The sequence below is a fragment of the Gobius niger genome (assembly GCF_951799975.1).
Source record: "Gobius niger genome assembly, chromosome: 22".
Lineage (NCBI taxonomy): Eukaryota > Metazoa > Chordata > Actinopteri > Gobiiformes > Gobiidae > Gobius > Gobius niger.
The window spans coordinates 17,067,507-17,095,349 of record NC_136873.1 but is presented as its reverse complement, the minus strand read 5'-3'; the positions used below and the strand labels follow the sequence as shown (position 1 = coordinate 17,095,349).

The 27,843-nt window shown below is 41.9% G+C and overlaps 1 protein-coding gene across 4 annotated transcripts; it reads right to left on the bottom strand.

Moving 5' to 3' along the window:
* Positions 1-4,018: 4,018 nt before the first annotated feature.
* On the bottom strand, positions 4,019-27,529 carry LOC306981340 (regulator of nonsense transcripts 1-like). 4 transcript variants are annotated; one of them, XM_079580921.1, is made up of 24 exons: positions 27,150-27,529; positions 26,446-26,588; positions 25,864-25,953; positions 22,811-22,978; positions 22,466-22,646; positions 20,115-20,276; positions 19,940-20,027; positions 18,291-18,410; positions 17,422-17,530; positions 17,006-17,165; positions 15,574-15,692; positions 15,214-15,378; positions 14,295-14,409; positions 13,987-14,130; positions 13,695-13,908; positions 13,450-13,567; positions 12,708-12,864; positions 12,466-12,608; positions 10,054-10,228; positions 9,889-9,970; positions 8,305-8,460; positions 6,625-6,842; positions 6,420-6,542; positions 4,019-4,999 (listed from the first exon to the last, which is right to left on the bottom strand). In XM_079580921.1, exons 1-23 carry the CDS (start codon positions 27,318-27,320, stop codon positions 6,423-6,425), a joined length of 3,318 nt encoding a protein of 1,105 aa, XP_079437047.1. In that variant the 5' UTR covers positions 27,321-27,529; the 3' UTR covers positions 4,019-4,999; positions 6,420-6,422. The 4 variants fall into 4 exon arrangements, with proteins under 4 accessions (XP_079437047.1, XP_079437049.1, XP_079437048.1 ...); XM_079580923.1 differs by having other exon boundaries at positions 18,312-18,410; XM_079580922.1 differs by having other exon boundaries at positions 19,943-20,027.
* Between the last annotated feature and the right edge of the window lie 314 nt (positions 27,530-27,843).

Genomic DNA, 27,843 nt, shown 5'->3' with positions numbered 1-27,843 from the left:
TCATGTAGGCCACAGGGCAATCCGTCTGTGCTTTACACGCTGTCTATTGAATATTTTTGTTATCAGGGCAGAATTGCCTCGTGATTTGGGCAGCCCAGGCCGGGCACTCGAGCCCGAGAGCACCCGCGGGATCGGCGTGTGGTACATGAATCCCTAAAGACAACATGAGCCAGACGGTGCTCTCGTTCAACTGGCGCCCCCTGCTGCTCGTTGTGTACAACACTACATGATACAAAATGACACAGTGACTGTCGCTCACGTGACTTTTCTCAAAGTGAAACGCTCGGTGATACGCCCGGCTGAGGTATTGTTTTCAGCGCATGATACTTGCATCGGTGCCACAGCTCGTTTAGTCCATCATTAGAAAATACTATTGTGACAAGTCTCTGCTACACTGTAGTCATTATTCATTCACTTCACACTCGGTGGTGGTGAGCTACTATTGTAGCCACAGCCGCACAGGGGCAGATTGTCCATTTACCAGAGGATTATAATGTGTTTATATCCTGATCTCTTATGTCAGTGCCCTCTGCTGGACATGTGTGGAATTCTTTCCTTTCTCTATTTAAGCTTCAAGGTTCAAGATTATTTATTTAAAAAATCATAACTCTGCACAGGAATGGGCTAGAAACGTTTTTTTTTTACGTGCTCCTGAATTTGTGCTCTACAAGTCATGGGCTGGACTGAATCATCTCACGGGCCAAATCCAGCCCCCGGGTCGCCTGTTGGAGACCCCTGATATAGACCTACAATTTTATTTTACAGTTACGCCCCGATTGAAAAAGTGATGAGAATGGATGCGGTAAAATGCTGCCGTTTAGGTGCACGAGAGGCATCCAAACTGGTCTCGCTGGAGCCCCCCCTCCACTCCCCCCACTCCTGTGCGTTTTCAGGACACCTCAGAAATCAATGCTGCCATCAATATGATTTTGTGATATACTTGACTTCTGAAACATTTCTGTTAAAAGCAGCCGCGACCCCCAAAATCTTCTGTAAAATGTTTGTTAGTTTGGATATATTGATATTTGGCTTAAATTCACTACATTTTACATGACATTTCAAATAACTCTTGAAAACAGGCAGATGTTTGAAGCTTTTATTGATGCGATGTAACAAGGATAATCAAGAGTTGGAACTTAAACCTCCAGGATGCTAACTACAAAAACGACCACTGATTTAAAAACGACTGGATGCTACTTCAACAAAAGTGTTCCACTGCAGTGATCGGCTTAAAATGGAAAGCAACACTTTTAAAGCTATGACATAGGCTTCCGTCGACAAGCTCATCCCAACATGGCCGCTAGCATGATTGTCGCTTCGAACAAACACCGACGCTCGAGTACATTCTTACTGTTGGGGGGGGGAAAAAAGCTCTGCTAGAACAATCGCGAGTACAAAAATTAAAACGTCAGCAAAGTCAAAATTCTACAAAGATTACGATAATGGACAAAACAAAAAAAGGATGTATATATCACTGGCTTGTCGAGGCTACCGAAAAAACACAACATTTGAGGATTACAGCGTTCACAGAAGGAAATGAGGCTGGGAAGTGCTGGTATTTCATGTGTACATTCATGCTCGCTGAATGCGTTTGGTTTCGAGGCACTGACTTGGGTTTCAGGTCATTTAGCGAACTCGCTACATACGATTGGAAAGAAAAACAAAAGAAAAAGCTTTGAGGAACACATTTAAAGCCACACTGGAGCACGTTTGATTCAATAAATTAAATCGCTTTTCGTCACGGGTGGGTTTTTTTTTTTTAGCGATGCTTCTCAGACTCTACTTCGTGGCTTCGCCGAGGGGGAAAATAGAATCTTTAGAGAAACACAATTTTCCACTCTTTTTTGCCATTTTCTGGTGGAATATCAACTTATTTATCACATACAAATAAAGTCAGGTGTAAGTCGGGCCCATTTGGATATTTTCTCACAGCAGATTGTTCAGGAGAAGTGAAAAAACGGCAGTTGTAGCAAGCGCTAGCGAACCGTTAGCATTAGCCCGATGCTAACATGTAGCATCAAGTTAGCATTCTCCGTTATTCATGTATTTCTGGGCTGTTGAACCACTTTGCTCCTCCCCATGTCTTTGTATCTTTATTTAGTAGAAAATTATATTCATAATTCAGCATTTGATAAAGTTGTTCTTGAATAACTAGAGAAAATTTACATTTTTTCAAAATTGTTTTCCCCCTTAACTGTTTTCAAAAATGACCATATTTGGGCGATTCCAGAGATGCCGTCTGTATCTATAGGGCTGTGCAATTAATCGAAATTCGAGTACGATTTCGATTACGACAGTGAACGATTACAAAATTAGCATAATCGCAAAAAATCGATTCCATTTTTTCTCAAATTTTTTATTTTTTTTTCCTTTGGCCATTTTTTTGTTGTAAAGCAGACTTGCGTTATTTCAGGCCGCTGGGATTATTTCCCCTTCACTTTTCTCGTGTCGTGGCTCATGCTTTTGTCTGACATAAAAACAAACGGCGCTGTGTGATGATGTCATCAGGCCGCGCTGCTCAGTTTGCTTGCGCAGGTGTGAGGGCTGGCCAGCAGGGGGCAGGTGTGAAACAGAGACCTCTCTTATCGAGGCGTACTTGAAATCATTTGTACTTTTATGACTGTCCAGAAAACAAAGTAGTGTTTTGATTAATAAATAAATGAAATAAAGATACTTTTTTTTTAAAGGCAACAAATAATCGTGATTTCAATTATGACAAAAATAATCGTGATTAGTATTTTTTCAATAATCGAGCAGCCCTAGCGTCGTATAAATCAGGATTGTTCCGCAGTGTGGCTTTAATGTGTTGAACTGAAGGGTGTGAAAGTAGCTCGTCGTGCGCGCGTGTGGTCGGTCGCGCTTTCATTCTGTTCAGACATTTTAAGTGGAGAAAATAATTATGTAGAAGTAAACATGTACAATAATAAATCAACTGGGCCAATCGGTTTGAGCAGATTTCAGAAAAGATGTGAGATGGATTGGGGGTGGGAGAAGGTGCACGGTTTGTCTTCTCATTTTAAAATACAGATCAGTGTTTGAATGACTTTACTCCTTTTCCTGTTCGATGTGAAATGAATTGACGTCACTAAAATCACAAGACTAGTATTACCGAGTACTGGATCAAAACTGAAATCACTGTCTGTTTCCGATCGTTATTTCAGTCAGTTCAACAAATACAAGACTGCAGGTTAGGAACAGGCAGCTCAGTAACCAGGTTTAACCCCGATGGTTCACGATGTGGAGACGGAAGCCCACTCGGAGCAGTACAAGTGATCACTATACCCATAATCCCGGCCTCGGGGGCGTGTCTGGACGTTTACAAAGGGCCGGCACATAGTTAAAACACACTAGAGGAGCCTGATGAGTGGGAATAAGCCCTTCACACACGTGGCCTCAGATCAAATCAAACATGCTTGACCCGTAAGACTCAGGCCCGGATCTACAGGGGTGCGACCTCCTTCAGAACTGTTTGCACCCTCGGTTTGAGTCGTATCGTGTATTTTAATGGGAAGAGTCTCCGTTTGTGTAAAGCCACCAAACAGCAGGACTTCACCTGTGGACTCTTCAGTGCAGAGAGCAGGCGTAGGGCAGAGGTGTGGTCACATATCATGTCTCGTACGATAGAACGAAGATAGTTCATTATTATCTATGGTAGAAAGCTTTAAAATGAGTCCTAGATTCCTAAATTCACCTACACATAATCACTTTTATTAAGCAGTTATGGCTTCACTGGCCTGACACCGGCTTGACACTGGACATTTCATTTTATTAAACGTAATCATGTCATAATCAAAAAAGTCGATTAACTCCGTGTAGCGATTCCCGTGATCCTGCACCTTTTCTTCTAAACAGCAGAACAAATGATTGTTAGTATGAGGCCCATGATAGCGACCTGCTCATCCAAAATGATTCAAATCAAAGTAACTCTTGAGCCTGACACTACCTCAGCCCCCTCCTTAGACACGCCCCCGCCCGTCTTCTCCAGCTTCCACACCAACATTGATTTGAAACACAGCTCTCCACATGGGGGCAGTAGCTTTGAATGGCTTTAGAGGGCAGCCCTCGAGTTGTAAATAAAGCCGACCTCTCGCCTCTTGTGCAGACTCTGTTGAAAAGGTCATTTCACCAAAGAAACATGCAAATAGTCGACCACTCCCTTCTGGGTTTGTCAATGCCAATTTCTAAACATTCATTAAAAAGATTTGTAGAAGCAAAGAAAACGCATTTCATTTTCATAAAACAAGGAAACCTCATGTATCCAATGCTGGTCATGTTTCGTAGCTTTAGCAAAAGTTGTGCTCTGTGATAAAGATTCCACAGACGAGAGAAAAGTGTCCCGTGACTCTTCGGCGAGCGCGGGTGCCGCCTCGTAGAGTGTCCATGCCAAAGCACACCATTCCGGCGCAAAACGAGGCCGTGGCTCCACAAGGCAAGTCAAGGTTTTTCAAGTCAAGGCTGTTTTTTTAAATCCAAGCACAGAAACCATGTTTTTACTTCCTCCTCCAAACAGACGACTGCTGCTTCCTCCGCTGCTGCTGGGGCGTGGCCTTTTCCCAGGAACGATTCTTCAAGCCATTTTGATGACCTTTTCCAGACTTTTATCAACCTCCTCGGAAAGCGTGGACACTTGGGACTCCCCGCATCCTCGCCGGGAGTCGTCTGCGGTGGTTTAGGGAGGATCAATCCGTGTTTTTCCTCCGCTGTTCGTTCCTCAGCGGTCGGCCCTCCTCCTGGGCGCCCCCTGTGGGGCCTCTCGTGTCGGTGCGGGCCCGCGGTGCGGCCGCTCCGCCCCCTCCCGGTCTGTGTCCACGGTCCCACCGTCTGTTCGCACGCAGGTCATCGTTTGGTGTGGCGCTCCCCGCTGCCCCTTCCACGCGGCGGGTGCTTTCGGATGTAGCAGAGGAAAACATGTATCCATAGTATGTTTTTTATTAATTCTCAGATTAAAAAGCTCAGATGAACTAAGCTCCGCTCAGGCCTAGCTCCTTCCGTCAGCCGCCTGCAAAAGCAGAAGAACAGCTTTATTTGTACAGCGCCTTTCACAAAGCACTTTACAGGAGACAAAGACCAGGCGCGTGCTCGTCTGCTGGCTTTAAGGCCACACACTGTTTTAGAAAGACTTATTTTAGGCTACAGACATAAATATGGGGGGAGGGGAATGTGTTGCAAGTCATGTTTTTATGGATAGAGCCTTGTTTAAACTTTATTTTGTTCATATATTGGTTACAAAGATTTGCACAGAGTTTACTCTAATAAACTAGTCATTAGTGGAAAAAAATTAAATGTCACCCTGTGCTTTTTGGGTTCAAAGCTCAATCAATCAGGAAGGAATTAGATGTAGGATAAATCCCCCAGAGCAAATGTTGTTTAGTCCAAGCCTGTAAAGTGTGGAGTCTAAAGTGGACATGTTGTTAAAGGGACTATATGGAGTTTAAAAAAATCAAAATGATGTATTTTCCTCCCCCTACATGTTCCAGCCATGTCCTAATGTGTAGAATGAGCTCAGACCTGTTCCCTAAATAAAAAATCCTGCACTGTCACTCAGAAAGGTGTTAATTCGGTCTGAAGTGCCGTCATGCACGAGCTTAATATAGAAGCTGCAGTTACAAGCATGACCTGAGGTGGCAGTAGTGAGTATAAAATGGCCAACTTGCATCTAGTCCCTTTAAAGAGTGGAATGAAAACGGCCTTAAAGTTTATGAACGTCTGGCACATGCACGAGTATATCCCCGCAGCAGCATGTGGATACCAAACATTTTCACTGAATCATTAAAACTGAGAAGTTCAAGAGAAAATCAGGCAAAAATCTCATCTGTGTGAATTTGAATTGAAAAGCTGAATGAAATAAGACATTTCAAGCCTTAAAAAATCCTGTGATGCACATGTTTTCAGGGACACAATCTGAATGGTTGGAGCCAGGTTTAAATTTTGGGTTATAATTTTGTGAAATTCTGTACATTTGCAAAGTGAGGAGAGATAAGAGTGATTTTTTTTTTAAGTAAACAATCAAATCCCTTCCCTCTTTATCCACAAAGCCCTTCTTCATTTGCAAAATGAGGACAGCAGGAACACACTTTTCAAAAGTAAAAATGATCAAGCTCCTCCCACTCCTCCTGATTGGACCTGACAGGCTGATTCACAGGGAACGCTGATCTCATTGGTCAACACGGGAGGATAGTAGACTCTGATTAACTGCTGAGATCAGGGGGGAGGGACTTTATAAAAATGATATATTATTACTTACTTTACATCAAAATGCAAGAGCAGGTGGATGACTTTGAACATTTTATAAAACGTATAATTGAAACAGACTTCCAGACGATCACTTTAGTGCCATTTTCTTTCCCCTCAGAGGATTGTTGGATGTGTAGATACTGTAGTGTTTGCAGTAAACATGGAGCTCTGAGTAAAGTACTCACTCTCTAGTACTGCGACAGGCCAGTCACTCCGCCGTGTTGGTACGCGCGCTCGCCCTGGTATGTGGAGTCCTGGGACAGGGCCACATCCATCTGGGACTTGAACTCATCTCCAAGATAGCTATCCTGAATCACAGCGTTAGGAGAAACGTGTTAGCTTATATCACAGCATTATTGAAGTGGTCACGTATGTAGCGTGTGTTGTTACCTGGGACAGCTCGGGCTGCGACAGGCCGGGCTGGCTCATCTGAGAGGGCTGGCTCATGTGCATGTATCCCTGGGTGAGCGGGCCCTGAGAGAAGGGCTGGGAGGCCCCGTCCTGACTGGCCTGGCTGTGGGGGCCGTTCCCCTGAGAGTGGCCCCCACGTGGTCTCTGACGCCCACCGCGACCAAGCTTCCCCTTCATACCACCGCCGCCTTTCATCCCTGCACACAAACAGGACGACAGGGCTGAAGGGACCGGGCTCTCCTTTATCACACCAGGTGAGCGAAAGGTGTTCCCAAATGAACGGGACGGGCTTGTCATGTCCCCCAGGGAAAACAAACTCGTTTAAAGAGACAGATGGGGGACATTAGGGTCACAAGGACAGAAGCAGAGGAGAGACGTACGTCACACTGACCCAAAAGCAGCGCTCCCGGGTCGACTTAACCAGCTCCGGTGTTTGTTTAAATGAGGACATGATCCTTAGGTCAAAGTTCAGCGAAGGACTTTTTCCCATAATATTAACTGTTAAATCAGGACACAGTTTACCATTAACCCCCCTGAGTAAACACCTGTCACGAGCATGGCTGTCTTTTTTTCTCCTATTGGAACGAATGAGCGCTGTGGGTGTGCTCCAGCGGATATATGCTTGAGAAAGTATGTAAGCAATCTAGAAATAAGTACAAATAATTAAATTTTACATTGATACGAGTTGATAAGATGATAAATATATATGATAAATGAAACATAACTTCTAACACAATACCTTTCATCCACGAATATATTTACCATAATTAACTGTCTTACTTTTCCCTTCCCCCTCTTTTTTCTCCTTTCTTTTTTTTTTTTTAACATAAAAAAAAAAAACTATCATTATTATCTTTTCCCCTCCTTCTTTCCCTCCCTTCGTCACGGTATGTTGTTTTTAACTCTACTATATCTTTTTTTGCACATTCCTTTATTTTACTCCTTTACTCTTATCTCTTCTACTGTCCTTTTCTTCTCTCTTCTTTTTTTCTTCCAATCTTTTTCTTTCTAAACTTATTTTCTACTGCTTTCTTCCTTTTCTCCTGACTCTTGCCTTACGGGCTTTCCTTTCTTTCAGGCTCCTAGCAGATGGGGGGGGAGGGGGGGAAGGGTTTAGAGAATGGGTTAGAGACGGGATAGGAGACCTGAGTGGTGGGGACATTTTTTTATTATAATTATTTTTTTTATTTTTATTTTTCAGACCAATATATTGTCCTCATATCCTGCCTGTGTGTGAAATGTAAAAAATGCTTATAAAAATAATTAAATGATGATACAAGTTGCAGAAAAAAAATCAATACATTTAAATAAGAGATAATAAAGTAGATAAAAAGGCTCAATTAAGTCTAGCTTTTTCCCCCTCATTCATTTAAAATATCTACTCCACAGGCAGATTCTAAATTTGGCCGGTTTGATGATTTTCATTACTGTGAAACATGGTCTAAAATACACCAGATTTCACTAAATTGCATTTGTTTAATTCCAACACACCGCGCTGAAAGACAATAATGGACCTCACTTATTTCTAAAATCCTGGTCGCGAGTTCTGCGGATCAACACGTGGTATTGTGAGAAAGCTGCCATACAATAAACGTCATCAGATACACGTGGAATCAAACTGAAGGAGTTCTTTTTAATGCAGTGTAAACTCCGCCCTACCTGCTGGTCCGTTGGCCTGTCCCATGTAGCTCGGGGGAGGCATGGGGGGCATGACCAGGTTCAGGGGGATGGGCAGGTTCATCGCCATGTGCCCCGGGCCCGCGCCGATCATCCCGATCTGATCGTGGGTTTGGAAGTACATACTGGGACGGCCAGCTGGAAACATAAAAACATTACTGACACTTCACACTCCGCGGATGATTCATTATCATCAAAGTCATCGTCTCTCACGGGAGCCAAGAGTTTTAATCTAATCACGATTTTAATAAGGGTCAATCGCTGTATTTGGGACATGTGGATTATTTTTGAGGTTATCGTCGAAAGAAGAGTGGATTAGCCGGACTTCTGACATCCTTCAAACATTCTTTCTTTTTTGCAGCTCCTTTGCAGATGTTTGTGTGTTTAGATGTGGTGTTCTTAGAGGGTAGAAGTTGCAGTTTGTTTTTAAAGCAGTACTAAGTAACTCTTCCCCCTAGAGGCCACAAGCGCAACTACAGGTGTCGTAGCAAGTTACGATTTTTTAACTTATTGTCTTGGAGAGTAAATACTACGCTGACAGGAAAGGCGAAGGGAGAGAGGGTTACTGTGCATCCAATTACACAATAGAAATATTTTTTTCACTCAAACTTGGCTGTAAATACTGTTTAAGTGACGTTAGCCCGCAGTTAGCTTTGCCAGTTAGCATGCTAGCTTCTTCTTCGTGATTACATTAGTGTGTATTGCTTTCTCCGGACCGGTGGCAGTCAAGTTGCAAACATGGTTTTCTGTCCAGAGACACCAGGGGGAGATGAAAGACCCTCCAATCATCCCATAAACACTTGTATTACCCCCACAGGGACTACAGGGAGGATTTATTAAGGTAAACACGCTACTTTGTACTGCTTTAATTTAAAAAATCAATATGGGGATAATAATTGTGATTATTTTTTCCTCAAAATCACCCAGCCCTACAAGAGCCTCCAATGAACTCCCACTGCCATTATCTACCTTCAACCTGAAAAACATTCTTAAAGCAGTACTAAGTAACGTGTTTACCTTAATAAATCCTTTCCGTAGTCCCTGTGGGGGTAATACAAGTGTTTATGGGATGATTGGAGGGTCTTTCATCGCCCCCTGGTGTCTCTGACCAGAAAACCATGTTTGCAACTTGACTGCCACCGGTCCGGAGCCACCAATACACACTAATGTAATCACGAAGAAGAAGCTAACAGGCTAACGGGCAAAGCTAAGTGCGGGCTAACGTAACTTTAAACAGTATTTACAGCAAAGTTTGAGTGAAAAAAAATATTTCCATTGCATAATTGGATGCACAGTAACCCTCACTCCCTTCGCCTTTCCTGTCAGCGTAGTATTTACTCTCCAAGACAATTAATAAGTTTGCAAAGCGAGAGCAGGCTCACGGTAAAGCTCGTCTCGGCCAAATGACATGATTGCAAAGGAGCACTACAGTATGTATTTAGAAAAACAAGAGTTGAATGATCTTTCTCCCGTCTCCAAACTTGGAAAAATGAGAACAGAAACAAGCAACCAACATAAAACCAATTAAGGGTGATGTAAGTGATGAGTATTTTTAGAGCTGCGTACCTGCACTGGAGCGGTCGTAGGCGGAGCCCGGGATGAGGGCTTCTCGGGCGTCGTACATGGCTGAGCTCATGAAACGGCCTCCCTGCAAACACACACACACGAAACCACTTTGATTCAGCTGTTATTTCCACAACACGGACGGACACGGGTCGGCCGGGTACTGACAGGGTTGATGGTGTTGACCAGCTTGCGGGGCTTGCTGAACTGCATGAGGCTCTCGCGCAGGTTGTTCAGGGGGCCCTCCACCAGGACCTTCTGCTCCTTGTAGTAGTTGAGCAGGTTGTTCCACAGAGGCTGCTTGGACAGGGCCTTCGGGTTCCCCACGATGATCACTCCATACCTACAATCACACGGGGTCAAGTCAAAATGATGAGTGCACACATTTCTTACAAGTATCACTTAAAACCGGGTTCCAGAATGAGTGGTTCTCAACCTTTTAGAGCCGCGACCCCCATTATAACAGTTAATTAGGATCGTGACCCCCACCCGGGTCAGACCATGGGAAAAACAGGGACATTAACCCCTTAACTTAACCTGAACCGAGCACATTTTCTCAAGTTTGGCTTTACCCCCAGTCCAAAAGCTTCTGGAAAAAAGCTGTGAAAATAGCGACAGAACTGAGACGAAAACAATGATGGAAATGTGACAAAAAAGTGAGAAAACATTGACAAAAAAATGACGAGAAATGTATGAAAAAAATGGCAAAAATGTAACAAGAAATTGACGAAAAATGACAAAAAATGTGACAAAAATGTGATTAAAAAATGTGACAAACAATGACAAAAATGTGACAAAATGTGACACAAAAATTACAAAAATGTGATAAAAATGTGACAAAAAATTACAAAAAATTGACAAAAATGTGATTAAAAAATGTGACAAAAAATGACAAAAATGTGATAAAATGTAACAAAAATGTGATAAAAATGTGACCAAAAAATTACAAAAAAGTGATAAAAAAATTGACAAAAAAATTAGAAAAATGTGACAAAATGTGACACAAAAGTTACAAAAATGTGATAAAAATGTGACAAAAAAATTACAAAAAATTGACAAAAATGTGACAAAAAATGACGAAAAAATTATGAAAAAGTTACAAAAATGAGTTGAATACCCAACAAAAAAATGGAAAAAAAATCTGATGACGTGAGGAAAAAGATCCTCTCGGTTCAGGCGGGAGTTAAGAGGTTAACCTATATAACTCTTAAAAAACACCATAATAATAATATTAAAATATATATTTTATCTATATGCTCTGGCGACCCCCCAAATTTGTCTCGCGACCCCGGGGTGTAACTGTTCACTAAAAAGACATTTGGTTCAGTTTGGTATTTTTTCAGTACAAAAAAACAAAACAAAACAAAACCGGCAAAACACTTACAAAGAGGCCCATTTAGGTCGACAGGTTCGTGCACCACTTGATATAGACCATGTGTTTTTCTCCGGAGAGTAAACTGCGGCGCGACAAAGGGCTAGAGTTTGACTGAAGTTGCTTGCGAGTGGATCCAAATCGTATTTTTAAATGTTAAACACTTTGGATAGTTAAAAAAAACCTTCGTAAAATCGCTGCCACCACTCAAAAGGTCGCGCTCATAAATAATGCACCGGAATATGCTCAAGAAACAGTGTGAAACGTGTGAAAGATTTGTCCCTCTGCACTTAAACTACTAAATAAATGGACCAAACCTGCTTGAAATGCTCCAATACTTCCCGTGTACCGTTACACCCCTGAATAATACATGAACAGCTCTGATAACACTCGGCCCTCCTTTAGAGCTGTGTAATGCTCAAACTAAATGTTGGCTGTGAACTCTAAAAACTTTCAGAAACTCTGCAACTAAAGGAGTCCGGCTTTAGACCGTTTCAAAATAGGGCTGCTCGATTATTGAAAAAATAATAATCACGATTATTTTTGTCATAATTGAAATCACGATTATTCAAACAATTATTTGTTGCCTTTAAAAAAATCCATCAAAAAAGTGACAAAAATCCATCAAAAAAGTGACAAAAATCCATTAAAAAAAGACAAAAATCCAGCAAAAAAAGACAAAAATCCATCAAAAAAGTGACAAAAATCCATCAAAAAAATTACAAAAATCCAGCAGAAAAAAGACAAAAATCCAGCCAAAAAAGTGACAAAAATCCATCAAAAAAATTACAAAAATCCAGCAAAAATCCATAAAAAAAGACAAAAATCCAGCCAAAAAAGTGACAAAAATCCATAAAAAAATTTACAAAAATCCAGCAGAAAAAAAGACAAAAATCCAGCAAAAATAGTGACAAAAATCCATTAAAAAAAAGACAAAAATCCAGCAGAAAAAAGACAAAAATCCATCAAAAAAGTGACAAAAATCCCAAAATTAAAAATTAGAAAAAAAATTAAAAAAAAAAACATTTTAAGAAAAAATTAAAAAAAAAAATTATAATAGATTTTTTTTGCGATTATGCTATTTTTGTAATCGTTTACTGTTGTAATCGAAATCGTAATCGAATTTCGATTAATTGCACAGCCCTATTTCAAAGCATGGCCAAAGTCAGGCTGTGAGCTGACGGAGCCCCGCAGGAGGCGTGCCTTACTTGGCTCTGGTGAGGGCCACGTTGAGGCGGCGCGGGTCGTTGAGGAAGCCGATGCCCTGGTGCTCGTTGGCTCGGACACACGACAGGATGATGAAGTCCTTCTCCCTGCCCTGGAACGCGTCCACGCTGGCGATCTCCACCTGCTGTGAAGGCACAACAGGAGTTTCCACCATGTCCGCTGTGACCTCACCATTAAAAAAACCCTCATGACGGCGATGATCGGGACTTTGTTGGTGTGTTACCTGGTAGAGCTTGGTGTGCAGGGAGCCGCTGAACTGCATGTACTGGACCAGGTACGAGCGCTGGCCCTCGTACGGCGTGATGATGCCGATCTGGTCTGGTTTGGCTCCGGCCTTCAGCAGACGCGTAGTGATCTTCTCCACGTTGGCAGCTTCAGTCCTGTTTGTTACACTTACTTTAGAAGATGCGTTTTACTTTGGATTAGGTCACATTTAAGTGTATGAGTGCTTCAGGTATAAAGTTCGTATTTTTGTGTATTTATATATATATAGTTTTCATTGAAAAGATGAAGAAAATATTACATGCATCTTTGAAATGGAGTATGGTTGTGATTAACGATTGGCCTGGTACTTTAATTGTTTTTTTTTAGTTACTGGTAGGTTTTTGGGATAGAATGTACACTTCCATCAGCAATGAAAACCTACCAGAAACCCTAAAATCAATTGATCCTTGGCGCCTGGGATGGAAAGTAAAGATGCTGGGTCACTGAAAGGTCAACAACACTAAATTATGTATTTTCCTCCCCCTACATGTTCCAGCCATGTCCTAATGTGTAGAATGAGCAGTAGTGAGTATATAATCACGAACTTGCACCTAACCCCGTGAAACAAACTGTCTGTTTCTGTATCTCCCATTACTTTTCCACAATACAGAAAGGTAAAGCCTCTATATAAGCTGAAGTGTAGCTTTTTCATATCAGACACCACAATAACAACAGGAAACAAGATTGTCAGACTAATTCACCTGTTCAGGTAGGACGTCCCAGAACTGGCGATTTCCTCTTGCCCCTGAGTGACGTAGAAAAACATGGGCTTGTCCGGCTGCGGCCACTGGAAGTCAAAGCCCTTCTTGATGCGGTCGGCTAGGGAAAATGAAGGAAACAAATTGAAATAAGCAAAGCGGTATGTATCTTGAATTCGGATGAGTTTGAACTAGTCCTGAAATAAAAATGCTGATTTTTTTGCCTCAAGTGAAGCTGCGAGGCTCACCTGCTGTGACTCCGTTCTGCAGAGAGCCCTCGTAGAAGATGTTGGAGGGGAAGGCGCTGAGAGCGGGGTGCATGCGGTACTGCACCTGCAGGCGGATGGGCCTGATGCCCAAAACCACCAGGCGCTCAAACAGGGACTGGGACAGCCCCGCTTTGGCTGCCTTCTTACACATGACCACAGGGCCCAGCTGACAGTGGTCTCCCACCAGGATCAGCTGTAGAGGACACACATGCAGCTAAAGCACTGACTCTCCGGGGTAAGTAACATTTTGTAGTCAAGTAACGGAGAGTACCTGCTTGGCCCCGAGCACCACAGGGACCATGCACTCGGGCTCAGTCGCCTGGGTGCTCTCGTCGATGAGGATGGAGCGGAACTGCATCTTGGCCAGGCGCGGGTCTCCGGCTCCCACACATGTGCAGCAGATCACATCAGCGTTCTACAATAGAGGGAAACGCTAGAGCTTCAGCTTTCTCTAACGCACACTTAAAAACACAAGATCTGACTTAGAAGCAAAGCTGCGTTTAAACAAGAGGTAACATTACACACAGGGCCATTTGAACAATAGGGGGCAGCAGAGGGGAGACATTAGCGAGGCCTCACCATGAGCAGCTCTCTCTCAGCGGAGCGTTTCAGAGCTCTGTAGCGCTTCTCATCAGCGGAGGACAGCTCCCCGGTCTCGTCCTTCAGCTGCTGGAGCTTCTGCAGCTCAGGCATGCTGCAAATGACCACAAGGGGACGACACACTTTAATAAAAAGACACATTTCAGGAAGGCCATGTGCGCCATCAGAGCGGGAGACACTGCAGGCAAAACTACTGCATTTCAACCACGAGAAACTGAAACTTCAAAGGCCCCTTGAGTTTTGTTGATGTTTTTTCTAAAAGGATTAATAGTAATTCAAAAATCATTAAGCTTTTACCCCCCAAAAAAACAAAGCAAAAGTGAAAATATATTCAGTAGTAATTCTTATTGGCCGATGCTGATACTCGGACGATATTTTTGAGAGTTTTTTCCAAATGTTTGGTCGATAATCCTGTAAAAAACACATACATAGCCGGTTTTACTTTATTACTTTAGGGAATTCAATAGTTTCTGTCCCAGCTTTGATTAGCTGCTGTTAGCATTAGCATACTGTTGCTAGCCATGGCATTTTACACGGCAATCAAATATACAATTGTGGAGGTTAAAACTAACTCAGCGATAGAATTCTTCAGGTTCTGAATCAAACGTTGAATCAAACGTGTAGCTCACCATGTGTCATTGCGATGCTTCTCTGAGGCTGAGGGAGTTGTGGGACTCGTTTTAAAGCCCTGACTTCGCTCTTTCCAATGCAAAAACTGTAAATCTCTATCAGGTCCCAGAGATATCGGTCGATAGCCGATATTGTAAAATCCCCAAATGCCGACCCCTAGACTAAAGTGCTTATTTACCGGGCAAATGCCACATTGATCTTTCTAAATCACCTCTTCGCTTGCCGTCAGTGATATAATGAGAGAGTGCGTGCTGTGCCGCGGTCTGACCTGTCCATGTTACTGATCTGATTGTGCAGAGCCAGGAAAGACACCGGCGACTCGATGGCCTCACGGCTCTTGGCGCACAGTCGCACCACCTTCAGCCCCGTTTTGTCGATCTTCTCGGTCAGCTGATCCACCGCGATGTTACTGGGGGCGCACACCAGGACCGGCCTGTGAGAGAGGAGCGAGGTTAGCGACAAACTGGATTGTCTTTGGGGTTTACATTCACTGTTCATTTTGTCCACCAAGATAATTCTTCATCATTTTGAGTGGCTTTGGAGTACAGGCTCATTTTATACTTCTGAACTGTATTCGCTGACTGATACTGAAACACTGGGTACTCGAACAGAACAGTGGGAATCATACCCATTTCCTTGGCGGGACAGATGGTACACTATAGTGGCAGAAGTGACCGTCTTGCCGGTTCCAGGAGGGCCCTGGATGAGACTCAAAGGCCTCTGCAGCACCGTCTTCACAGCATACACCTGCATCGAAAAAAAGAGTAGACGTTCAATTAGGGCTGTGCAATTAATCGAAATTCGATTACGATTTTGATTACAACAGTAAACGATTACAAAATTAGCATAATCGCAAAAAATCGATTATAATTTTTTTTTTTTTTCATTTTTTCTTCTTCTAATTTTAAATTTTTGTCACTTTTTTGATGGATTTTTGTCACTATTTTTGCTGGATTTTTGTAATTTTTTTGCTGGATTTTTGTCTTTTTTTTGATGGATTTTTCTCACTTTTTTGATGGATTTTTGTCATTTTTTTGATGGATTTTTGTCACTTTTTTGATGGATTTTTGTCACTTTTTTGATGGATTTTTGTCACTTTTTTGATGGATTTTTGTCTTTTTTTTTGATGGATTTTTGTCTTTTTTTTGATGGATTTTTGTTTTTTTTAATGGATTTTTGTCACTTTTTTGATGGATTTTTGTCATTTTTTTGATGGATTTTTGTCCCTTTTTTTGATGGATTTTTGTCCCTTTTTTTGATGGATTTTTGTCACTTTTTTGATGGATTTTTGTCATTTTTTTGATGGATTTTTCTCACTTTTTTGATGGATTTTTGTCATTTTTTTTGATGGATTTTTGTCACTTTTTTGCTGGATTTTTGTCACTTTTTTGCTGGATTTTTGTCACTTTTTTGATGGATTTTTGTCATTTTTTTGATGGATTTTTGTCTTTTTTTGCTGGATTTTTGTCTTTTTTTGCTGGATTTTTGTCATTTTTTAATGGATTTTTGTCACTTTTTTGCTGGATTTTTGTCTTTTTTGATGGATTTGTGTCATTTTTTTTGATGGATTTTTCTCACTTTTTTGATGGATTTTTGTCATTTTTTGATGGATTTTTGTCTTTTTTTGCTGGATTTTTGTCATTTTTTGCTGGATTTTTGTCACTTTTTTGCTGGATTTTTGTCTTTTTTGATGGATTTTTGTCATTTTTTGGATGGATTTTTGTCACTTTTTTGCTGGATTTTTGTCACTTTTTGCTGGATTTTTGTCATTTTTTTGATGGATTTTTGTCACTTTTTTGATGGATTTTTTTAAAGGCAACAAATAATCGTTTGAATAATCGTGATTTCAATTATGACAAAAATAATCGTGATTATTATTTTTTCAATAATCGACCAGCCCTACGTTCAATCCACAAGGTGCGGAAGGGAAGGCAAATCATTTCACGGGATTTTCTTAAAGCTTAGATCGCAATTTGGATTGAATTGCTTGATCTGGTTGAGCCTTATCCCATGAAGCAGGGCAAACAACGTGCAGAGACAAAGATCCCGAATGTGGGCACCTGTGAGTGGTTGAGGTCGGGCAGGCCCTGGGCGGTGAACCGTTTGGGTAACTGGCACTTGATGGTGACGTCCTCCACCTCGTGTCCCAGCAGTTTGTGGTAAATGTAGCCAGACACCGAGGTCTCGTCCACGGCGAAGGTCTTCAGGGCACTCTGCATCCTGCCAAAGGACAAACAATACTCAGGAATTTGTGCATCCAACTGCTGTGCGTACGTGCACAAGTGTCACCATATTAGTCATCCTTCAGCACTTAGTTATAAAGGTTAGAAAACATAAAATTCGTAAAGCATAATGCATGATGGGTCCACTCAGGACAAGAAAGACTCAGCAGACACATTAGCCTATTTAAAAGTATGAAAGGGGATGAATCAACCCCTTCCATAACCTCAGATAAAACTGCAAAAAGACTTGATACCTGTCAAAGGAAGTGGATTTCCAGACAAAGTCCACCTGGTAGTTGTGTGTGATTTCCACTGGAGCCGCCTGACCTCCGCGCAGCTCGATGGCTATTTCATCCCCATAGTCTTTACACAAGTGGTCAAAGAAATCACGTCAGCAAATATGAACAATTCCACATAACAACAGGCACCGAGTTAGGCGCACATTATAACCACATCAAAAAATACAATCTGCCTGCTGACACTTCAGTCATTTCACTATACTGAAATATTTCTCATCTATAACCAGAAAACTGAATACTGTTCTATATATTAATTATTATGAATACTTGGATACATTTTCTTTTATCAAAGCCTGTAGAACAATTCTTGCTTTTTAAGAAAACTCAATAAAAATGTTGAAAAAAAAATAAGACTTTCTTTCTGAAACAACCAAGTCACTTCATTTAATACTATAATACTTTTTTCCCGGTTCCCGCTACCATGGTATTGATGACGGTACCCAGCCCACAATGGGGTGATGATGAAGAATTCATTTGCAAAAGCAGATATCGGTTTTTAATTTGTTACTGTATTCTACAGATGACTCTTTGTATTTTCATGGCACTGAAACAAATCTGGTAATGAAAAATACTGCTATGTAAAGAGACATTTGCTAATGTAGGTTGAGGTTTTTTTTTCAATGGCACTTATCTGTTTTTGCAAAGGAACTCTTTATATAATTTTTGGTACAGGATCCAAAAATGTGAACTTCTGTCAGATGGAACCCCTCAGAGACAGAGACATATTGGGGCTCTTTGCGACATATTACTACAACCTAGTATTGCAATAAAAAAAAGAGCGAATTACTGCGCTGTCTTAAATTGCACCAGTGTCTTATTTGTACCTATTTGAACTTTAAGGATACTGTCGGGGACTTTGATGACGTGGCCGACGCCTTTCCATGTGACGCCCAGGTCGCCTTTGTGCCGCAGGCAGATCTCGTCTCCCTGCATCAGCCTCATGTCTGAAAGGGAGAAAAAAAACTGTTAAAATAATACAAAAAGGGTAGCAATTAAAACTGCTTCAGTATGTTGAGAGAAAACGAGTGGAGGAAAAAACATGCAGGGATAGGGCTGGACAATTCAACAAATTAAAATCTAATAGTGAATATAACAATATAATGAATAATTGCATGGTGTGTTTTTAATGGATACTTTTATTGGCCAATCCTGTCGCAGAAACAAAGACAGGGAACTGGGCAGCAGGAAGCGCCCACTTGTTGACAAAGCGAAAGCAGTGAGAGGAGCCAGGCCAGAAGACAAAAAGCAGAACAGAGAAGCGAAGAAGAAGTCGTCCAGACACTTGATCACGTGATACAAGCAGCTGCACTAGCAAATAATGGATAAATAAACAACATGAATAATTCAACTCCTATTGAACCGGTAGGACCGAAGTCTTTAAAGGTGTGTTTGCGCGCCAACTCGAGCTGCTCGAGACCAACAGTGTGTGTTTACACGGTGCAGTGGGAATGTTGTGGACTGTGAGGCCCGTCTCGACACCAATACTAGAACATTTCTCGTCTAGAATCAGAAAACAGAACGATAATGTGTGGAAGATCTGCAAAAGTACAATATCGGGTATCTTCATTTTCAATATTTTCAAGAATTGTGTGAAAAATTTTACACTGTGGCAAAAAGAAGGTAAAAAATACTAGAAATATAAAAATTACCAAAAATTAGGGGTAAGAAATGGGAAAACGAGAAAAAAATCGGGGCAAAAAAAAGAAGTCATTTCCATATCTAAAAAAAAAGGAAATAAAAAATATTTGAGTTTTCTTTTTCTATAAGGGGGGAAAGAAATAAATGGGGGGAAAATGATTGATTTGAGCTGAAACAACCAAGTCACTCCCTTTAATGCTGCCCCTGGACCAACAGCCTCAAAACAAAGATATATATATATATATATTTCAGTACCTGTTTTCGATACCAGCATTATCTAAACTTTTTCTCGAGACCATATTGGTATCGTGTAACAGTACCCAGCCCAAGTCTTTGCTTCTGCAGGACAGAGTTAGCACGCAGTTTTGAGTCCGGGCAAATGATCGATTTACTTACCAGTGCAGGAAAGGCCAAGACATTCATTGTTTTTAATCATTAAAACTAAAAATCTAAACGAAAATGGAGTTCGAGGAATGTGGGGAAAATGATTGTCCAGCCCTATACAGGGACATGCTCTACAGCTGTTCTTTCCAAAGACCACTCAAGTGTAAAAATCTGTTTGTCTTTGATCTAATATTTGTCTTTTTTTTTCCACCTTGATGTATGACAATTTCTCCTTAATCAACCCTAAAATAGAGACACACTTTTCTGGAGACAGTCTTTGGGAAGCACAGCCGAGCAGAGAGAGCAAACCAAGCCAACATGCCACTATGGGGTGTGGGGGGAGGGAGGTAGAGGCGCCCGGGTGGAGCATGCAGGTTGGAGAAGCGGGGGCCAGAGCCGAGCCAGGCGGGTTGAACCGGATCCGGGTGAATAAGCCATCGAGTGCTACTACCACCTGAGTCGGTCTTGGGCAGAGTGAAGTACGCTATGCGCTTTTTGTTCAGTCCCAGGTCCCAGCGGATTGTGATGTTGTCCTGGGTCTGCAACACACGTGCCGTCAGTTAGGGCAGTGATTTATGAGGAATTTGTTTATTCGACAAAACATTTCATTCCTGCATCAGACCAACCTGGGACTCTTTGAGCTTCTTGTCGTAGTCGGCCTCGTGTTTGACCAGCGGGCCGAAGACGTTCTGGTACTGGTAGGCATCTTCATATCTGAGCAGGACCTGCTGGGGCGCCTCGTCCACACCAGGCTTCTCCAGGTCTTCCAGGGACGCGCCGGGGTTGTCCTGAAAGATACACTTTGTTTCAGCTCTACCAACCACATATTTTATCCCTCACACGGCTAAGTCAAGTCGATTATCGATAGCGAGCAAGAATATAACTAAAAACAGGATTAGACAGTTATGTACTGCTATACAAAAAAAAACTGTCCATAGAGCTTCAATGAAAATGAGCAGAAGCTTTGTTAACTTAAAACAATATTGATTTTAACCAGCTGTAGAGCCGACTACAGAAATATCACTTTTACTCTGGATTTCTTCTGCACAGATTAATTATTAATAACCTAATGATTTTTTTCCTTACACAACGAAGGCTCAACTTACTTGGAGAAATGGTGAGATATATAATTCTTATCAGGTGTAAAACATTTTCTGGCCTTTAAAGTGTTTTTTTTTGCTGTGTTTCTGTTCATTATTCATAAGTTCAACTTTATTTATGCCTAACTATTAACAGACAAAACATATTCAATCTCTCAACTGAAAGAATATTTTTTGGGGAGATTTGGCCTCTCTCTGCAGCCTGTACTTTCTCTCCCCTCACCCTCGCTGATACTGAGACGCTCCTCGTTTTAAACACGGCCCTGGCTGAACTCGCTACAGTAATAAAAGCCTTGGGATGTTCATGGACTTTTTTGCCTCTTTGGCTCATGGATCAGTAATAACAAGGAACTTTTCTAAGGTATATTGTTTTTGCACAACAGGTCAATGCTAACTTTAGCTCTGCTGCTAGCTAAACTTTAAGCTATTGTTGTATTAGCCTTCCTGTTTAATCCTTCATATTATTAAAGCGCTTATCGGGCGGTGTATCCTTTAAAATCCACTGTATCTTGCTCAGGCTGCAACAAGTGCAAACCTGGCTCTGTAAAGGCCTGTCCTTAAGTAAACAAGCTGCTTAGCATCGCCTCTTTTTTTTATTGTCACCGAATAAAGTCAGAGCGGACATGTGTCTCGTTTACGTTACAGTGGCACTTAAACTATGTGTATTTAATTATATTCTTGTGAATTCTAATTCTAATGAATGAGACGAGCTGTGTGCTTTTATTTTGGCGCGCTGGATCGAATCCGTTCGTCACTGTGTGGGCTGTTACCATTGTTGACCGTCAGCATGATCTGAACATTATGCACAGAGTCAATTCTCAGTCATGTGTCTCTTGGTTGGCAATCAGCTGTTTGGAACTGTGCCTATTTAAATATAAATTAAAATGGAACCTCAAATGAATGGACAAGTCAAATAATAACATACGGTAGACGGAGAACGGTCTATGTGAAAACAGCAAGTAACTAAACTGTGTTTGTGGCGTCAGAAATAGACATAATTTCAGCTATTAGTTACTTTGAGAAACTGCTACATCGAGTGAAAACACAAAACTAACATCTGACCAACTGTATGAGAACAATAAGCCAACTGTACAAACTGGCATGCTGTGTTTTGAGTCTCAAAAACAAGCTACAGTTGTAACCTACCTGAGACATCCCTGTTCCTTCCTCCGTTTTGGTCTTTACTGGGATAAAATGCTTTTGCTTGATCAGCTGTTTGAGGACAATATGCCTTTGTTTTGGTTTGATGGGGATTTGACAAGTGCTGTTACCTTGACAACTAGATAGATGCAGAACGCAACACAAGGGGGCGTGGCCTGGGCAAGGGGGAAGAAAACCTCTCATAGGAAGCACGTTTCCCTCTTTTAAGCCGTTTTCTGGCCTACTATTAACATATTTATCACACCAATAAAGTCAAGTTATAGTTATAGTTTGGGTCTTATCTTATTACATTATGTACCTGCAGAGTACAAATACATATTATTCCATTGTGTATCTAACCCTTAGGACATTTTAAGACCCTGCAGGAACCCTATTCCATTTTTTTTTTTAAATTTAATGCCAGTTTGAAACCAATTTAATGACATTTAATGCTTGTAGATTGTACATATTTGTAGTGGTAGGGGAAACCAGAGCACCCTGAGGAAATATGCAGATACTCATGGAGAGTAAAATCCAGGACCTTCATGCTGTGAGGACACGGCTCTCATCATTACGGGGACTAAATCAAGTCATACTGATGCAGCTCATTCTCCCTGTAGTGACCAGCAAAAGTTGTCTGATATCTAAACCAACCGCTCTCATTACATTAAAGAGACCAAATCCTATACAGACAGTTAAAAGCGCTTAGGAGGCTCCTTGTGTTGTGAGAGTGGTACCTTCCAGAGCTCCTCCAGCTTGTTGATCTGCTGCGCGGTGATCTGCCTGGCTCGCAGCTGCTCCTGCTCTGAAGGGATCTTGACGAGCCAGTGCAGGAAGCAGCGGTCCTGGATGAGCGGCTGCCACTGAGAGCTGTCCCAGTTGATGTCCTTCAGGCTGCTCTGACTGGCACACGGCTGTCTGTGAGGGACAGGGGAGCACGGTGGGTTAAACGTGGAAAAAGCTTTAGTCTGGAATCGGATGCTAGCAACTTCAATGATTAATAACATGTCAAACTTATGTAGAAGCTGTCTGGGGAGATGCTTGGACAGGGCTAAAGACTGCATAGCTTAATAAAAACTGACCTGCAGAGGAGCACCACCACGGAGTCGGCTTTGGCAGGAATGAAGCCCAGTAGGAAGACGTTCCTACAGCCGCAGTTGTAACATTCCAGCACGGTCTCACCCAGGGGCCCATCTTTGTGCAGCGTCACCTCTTTGCATTTGGCCCTCACCAGGTGGTTTACGATGTGGCTGTGGACCAACACAAGACACGCTTATTACACGCCTTTTCCTATTGTGTAGCACCTTTATACTTTGTGTAGGACATTTAAACCTCAGGGTAAGGCTGCGCAATTAATCGAAATTCGATCACGATTTCGATTATTACACTAGACGATCACAAAAATAGCATAATCGAGAACAAACGATTATTAAGGATGCCCTCCCGCTCGTGGGTCCTGCGTGGTTAGTGCAGTGCAGCGTGACAGAACTGTAAATAATATCGTACTAATACTTTTTATACCTAACTCTTGAGATAACACCACTGTTCAGAGCTCACCTTGTGCTGAAGGAGAACAGCTGTTCAGAAGCCTCGACATCCTTTGCTCAGGCACTGGTTTTGTTTAGTAGAAAAGTCTAAAACTCTTCTTCAGGAGCAGATCAACGGAGCTCAAAGCAAACTCTTATTACTTCATGCTGCTGTGATGATTGTTTCTGTTCCCTTTGTTTTTCACGTGCTAAAGGCTCAGGCTTTGGTTTCACATAAAAACATTAGCGCCGTGTGATGATGTCATCAGGCCGCGCGGCTCTGTTGGACAGGTGTATTGTCCAAAGAATATGTAGTCCATAGTTGTTTTTTAAAATAATAATAAAAATGAATAAATAAAATAAAGTTGTTTTTTTAAGGCAACAAATAATCGTTTGAATAATCGTGATTTCAATTATTACTAAAATAATAGTGATTATTATTGTTTCTATAATCGAGCAGCCCTACCTCAGGGAATAATTAGGAGCTTTTCACATTTACAAAGGAAGTCCCGCTCTTTCCGGGGCTTAAGTGGTTTTTGTGCTAGACGTTGTGATACTGTGGCAACTTTAGTTTCAAAAGGTGACACTTTGTATAAGTATAATGGCTGAGAGTGTAACCGTTCAGCCGTCTCACGGTTCGGTGCATCACGGTTCAAGCACAAAATAAAAAGTATTACGTTTGTTTAAAATTAAACTAATTAATTTTATATTTTGTATTTTTTGTATTTAAATGTTCATCATTAGGTAGTATTTAAATAGTCTCACAACAAAATTGGCAATGCTTTATAATTCTTTAAAGCTGCTTTATAATAAAAAGTGCCCAACAAAATAGAAAACAAAACTGCAGTGCTCTAAAGTAAAAATGAATAAATAAATAATGAGCGCAGTGCAGGCCATGCGCTCATTAAGTTTCAGTTTTGCTTTCCATACACGGCACTTGACTTAGGGCTGTTCCTGGACATTCTGCTTGGACTATTTTGGAAACAAAGCTTTTGAGGCGGATTATGACCAAATTGGATCTCGTGCATTTGTCTGGCCACTGGATCTATCGCTCATCGCAGCCTGGTCATCAGCAGGACTCGGAAAAACCTTTTCAAAGCCGTGCAGATTTCATGCGTTTTGGAGGAAATAACTGTACAGGTGCAGTGTCTGCAGCCTCCAGCTTAGCGGTAAGTGATAGCATACATGCGCTCTGTTCGGGTGCGCGACACACGCCGGGCGCCCCAGAGCTTATATATTAAGAAATAGAGACTAAATCAAGCACCGTCACTTTAATACAGTGCATATTGTCAGCTCTAATAATGGATTATAAATATATCTTTGTAATGTACAGCCTACACAGTATTGGTGCTCTCCTACACGAGTTTGCATCTTTCTTTTGAACAAACAAATTATTTTAATTGTTAAATGCCTTGCTTAATAAACTAAATATTTTCTTCATTTGGCAAAGCAAGTCCTATGGATCCCATTCTTAGCACTTACATTTCTCCACAATGTGTAGAACAAACCCTAAAGAGTTTATTAATTTTGAACAAACTGCCAAGGATTTTGATAAAGCGTCGACTTTGGCGCGACACGCACACTAGTATAAAACTGGAATGATTTCAGAAACAAAGACATACATTTTAAAAGGTGCTTTATGCAACTTTTAGTGTGTATTTGACCTTTGGGTGACCCAGTGGCTGTACCAGTGGGTTGCGTGGCGTGTTTGCTTTCCATCACAGAGAACTCTATGATGCTCCAAGATCAATTGACAGAGCCTCTCACCAGAAAACCTACAAAACCATTGATCCTGGAGCGTTGTAGACGCCGCCGTGATGGGAAGTTAAGGAACCATGCTAACCAGTCGTAGGGTCACAAGAAGGTCAATAACCCAATAATATGTATCTTCTTCCCTACATAAAAACTTGCATAATGCAACTTTAAAGCAAATTCAAGATGGTCAGCCTCCGTGTGTCTGTCCCTAAAGGTAGAAATGTATTTCCTGTTGTCGCTGCTCTGTTTTGCTTTATAATTTGCCTAAAAGCTCAAGTTTCTAATTCAGTTCTGGTTTAGTTTCTAACATATTTAGTTTAGCCGTGGGTTACAACCGGTGTAGTCTTAGTCCTCATTTAGTCCAGACTGCGGCCATCCCTAATAATTAAAAAAGTTTAGTAAGATAAAGCTTTGCTTCGCTTTAAGAAAATTATTATCTGCACACACGTTCCTGTTGCTTTTTTCAGACTCACTGAGGGTCATATATTCAGAGAGAAAAAGTACCGAAACTTGGCACCAAAAGAATATTAGTTTTTCAATACCGCCCCCTACCAAAGCTTTTTGGTTGGTACCGTTTAACTGTACCCGGCCCTAAGCCTGCCTCCCTCATTTTGCAGCAGCCCTGAGCCAGTTGTAGCAATTCATATTCCCAAATCCCGGAGTCGAAGGGATTTTATGATATCTTAAAGAGGATCAAGCAACAAAAACAACAAAAAACCTCAAGAACATACTTGTAACGATACATAATAGATGTTTAAATTTGGGTATAAATGTGGCATCAGAGTCGATATTTTGTGTCTAATTGTCAGGCTGGCCCTTGTAGTTTGCTAAACACATTTTGTAGAAATACCCACCTTCCAGATGTGTTCCCACGGCCATTGCAGAACCACTTCTTACTGGTGTTGCAGTAGACCACACAGGCTGGATCATGGATGCCACAGTAGCTAAAAGGTGGTTGAACAGAAACAGACACATTAACTATTAAAAACATCAAACAAAAATAAACATTTTGCAATTAATCTGTAAAATAAATGCTGCTTTACGACAGAACCAGGACAACGTATGTATCTCTCACTTTAAAAAAAATATGCAATGTTATGGTTGAATCATCATATTGTATACGAGTGAGGCTGTACTGTAGGCCACAGCTAAGCACTTCTACCAAATATCACACCAAGGCTAATCTGGGTAAAGTATTGCAGTTCCTTATCAAATTACAATGCTTAGAGGATGAGTTCATTTTTTTTAAACTAATAACATCTGTCCATGTGTATTATGACGTTCAGTAAATTGTTCCACCCGTTTCCACAAACTGCAACAAGTTAAGGTCAAAGGTAAAAGTACAAAAATGTTTACATGAGGTTGCACCCTAGAAACATACATACAGTTGTCAAAGATATGTCCACATTTGAAGGTGTTAGTAAGAGACTCTGTACCTGCACGCATGCACTGGCAGGTCTTTGGTGTAGTATGCATCTTCTTCATCTTCCTCAAAGTTCAGTTCTTGCAACAGCTGAGTAGTTTTGGCCACAGAGTCATCCACCCCTCCATTAAGAAGACCGTCATCCGGACCATTTAACTGAAATGGCAACAATAACATCAGAAAAACACAGCCCATGACACTTCCTCATGTAGTGTCCATGTTCTCATTATTATGTAAGCAAACTTGGAAAGTAACTTAGTTTGCAGGCCTAAATGTACGCATGCGTACATAGAATGACAGTTTCTTGCTGATTTTATCACGCAGTGAACATACATTCGTATTATCACGAATCTCAGAGAATTCTTTGCTAACACTTTACTGCTAACATATGGGAGAGCCAGGCGCCAAAATAACTCGTTTTCAGCTGAAAAATGAAGATGCTAATGAGCAAAACAAATCGTACATTTAATAACGTCGGGCAGCTCTTTCACAAGCCCATCCTCTTTATAAGGTCATAATAAATACCAGCGCACAGGAAGGGACACTTTAATAAAGTTCTAGGTTTGTCAACTAGCGTAAGGCTAATCGTTAGCTTACAGCTAAACAGCACCACTTCCATTAATAGCGAGCTTAGCAGGAAGTGCTAAGCTAGCTTGCGAGCTAACAACTGCTAACAGCGCACATCATGGGGTTTTCAGGGAAACGAAAGCCACAGACCTGTCCGTCGAGCTGGCTCTGGGTATGGCCCTGTGTCTGTGTCTGGCTGGGCAGAGTAAAGTCCGTGAAGTCAAACTCCGAGCCCTGCGTGTCCGCTCCCAGCAGCTCCGCTTCTTCAGTATCCAGGAAGGTGAGGGTCTGAGAGCTCGGCCCGTACGCCTCCACACTCATGTCGGCGAAACTTTCACCTCCCTTCAGTCACCGGTGTGCTCGTTTCACTGCGATTATCAACCCCGGTAACTTTGCTGGTCGCCTTCTGCCGCGGAGGGAGACAACGAGTCGTATTTTAAACCCAAACAGACAACGCAGCCAAAAAGAAGCTGGTACGGCAGCAGCAGGTCGGTGCTCCGCCAAAGCAGCGTGTGACGTGACGTGTGCGTGCCTGACCCACGGCGCAGATCCTCTGAGCGGGAGGAGCGACGAGGAGCGCCCACTCTGCGCTGTGTTCATGACTGTGCGCTGCGCCGCTTCCGGAGCAGCTGCCTGAGCCTCTGCCTCATGCTCAGCCTCTGCCTCTGCCTCTGCCTCTGCCACGCTCTCAGCCACGAGACCGGAATCTATGGGCAAGTCTCTGCGATGGTCTCTGCAGCCGATACAGTGGAGTTATGGGAGACCAGATGAAACCAGCTTACATAATGCACTCATCCTGATCCAGAGGTGCACCTGGCCCACAACATAACTCTTTGTAACAATA

What these genes read in the sequence shown, in the direction of transcription:
- LOC306981340 (XM_079580921.1), bottom strand. Translation starts at nt 27,320, where the DNA reads ATGAGTGTGGAGGCGTACGGGCCGAGCTCTCAGACCCTCACCTTCCTG. An exon ending in TGCACACCAAGCTCTACCAG is followed by an intron (nt 12,609 to 12,707) that starts GTAACACACCAA and finishes GTGCCTTCACAG; the next exon opens with CAGGTGGAGATCGCCAGCGT. An exon ending in CGCAGCCCGAGCTGTCCCAG is followed by an intron (nt 6,543 to 6,624) that starts GTAACAACACAC and finishes GCTGTGATTCAG; the next exon opens with GATAGCTATCTTGGAGATGA.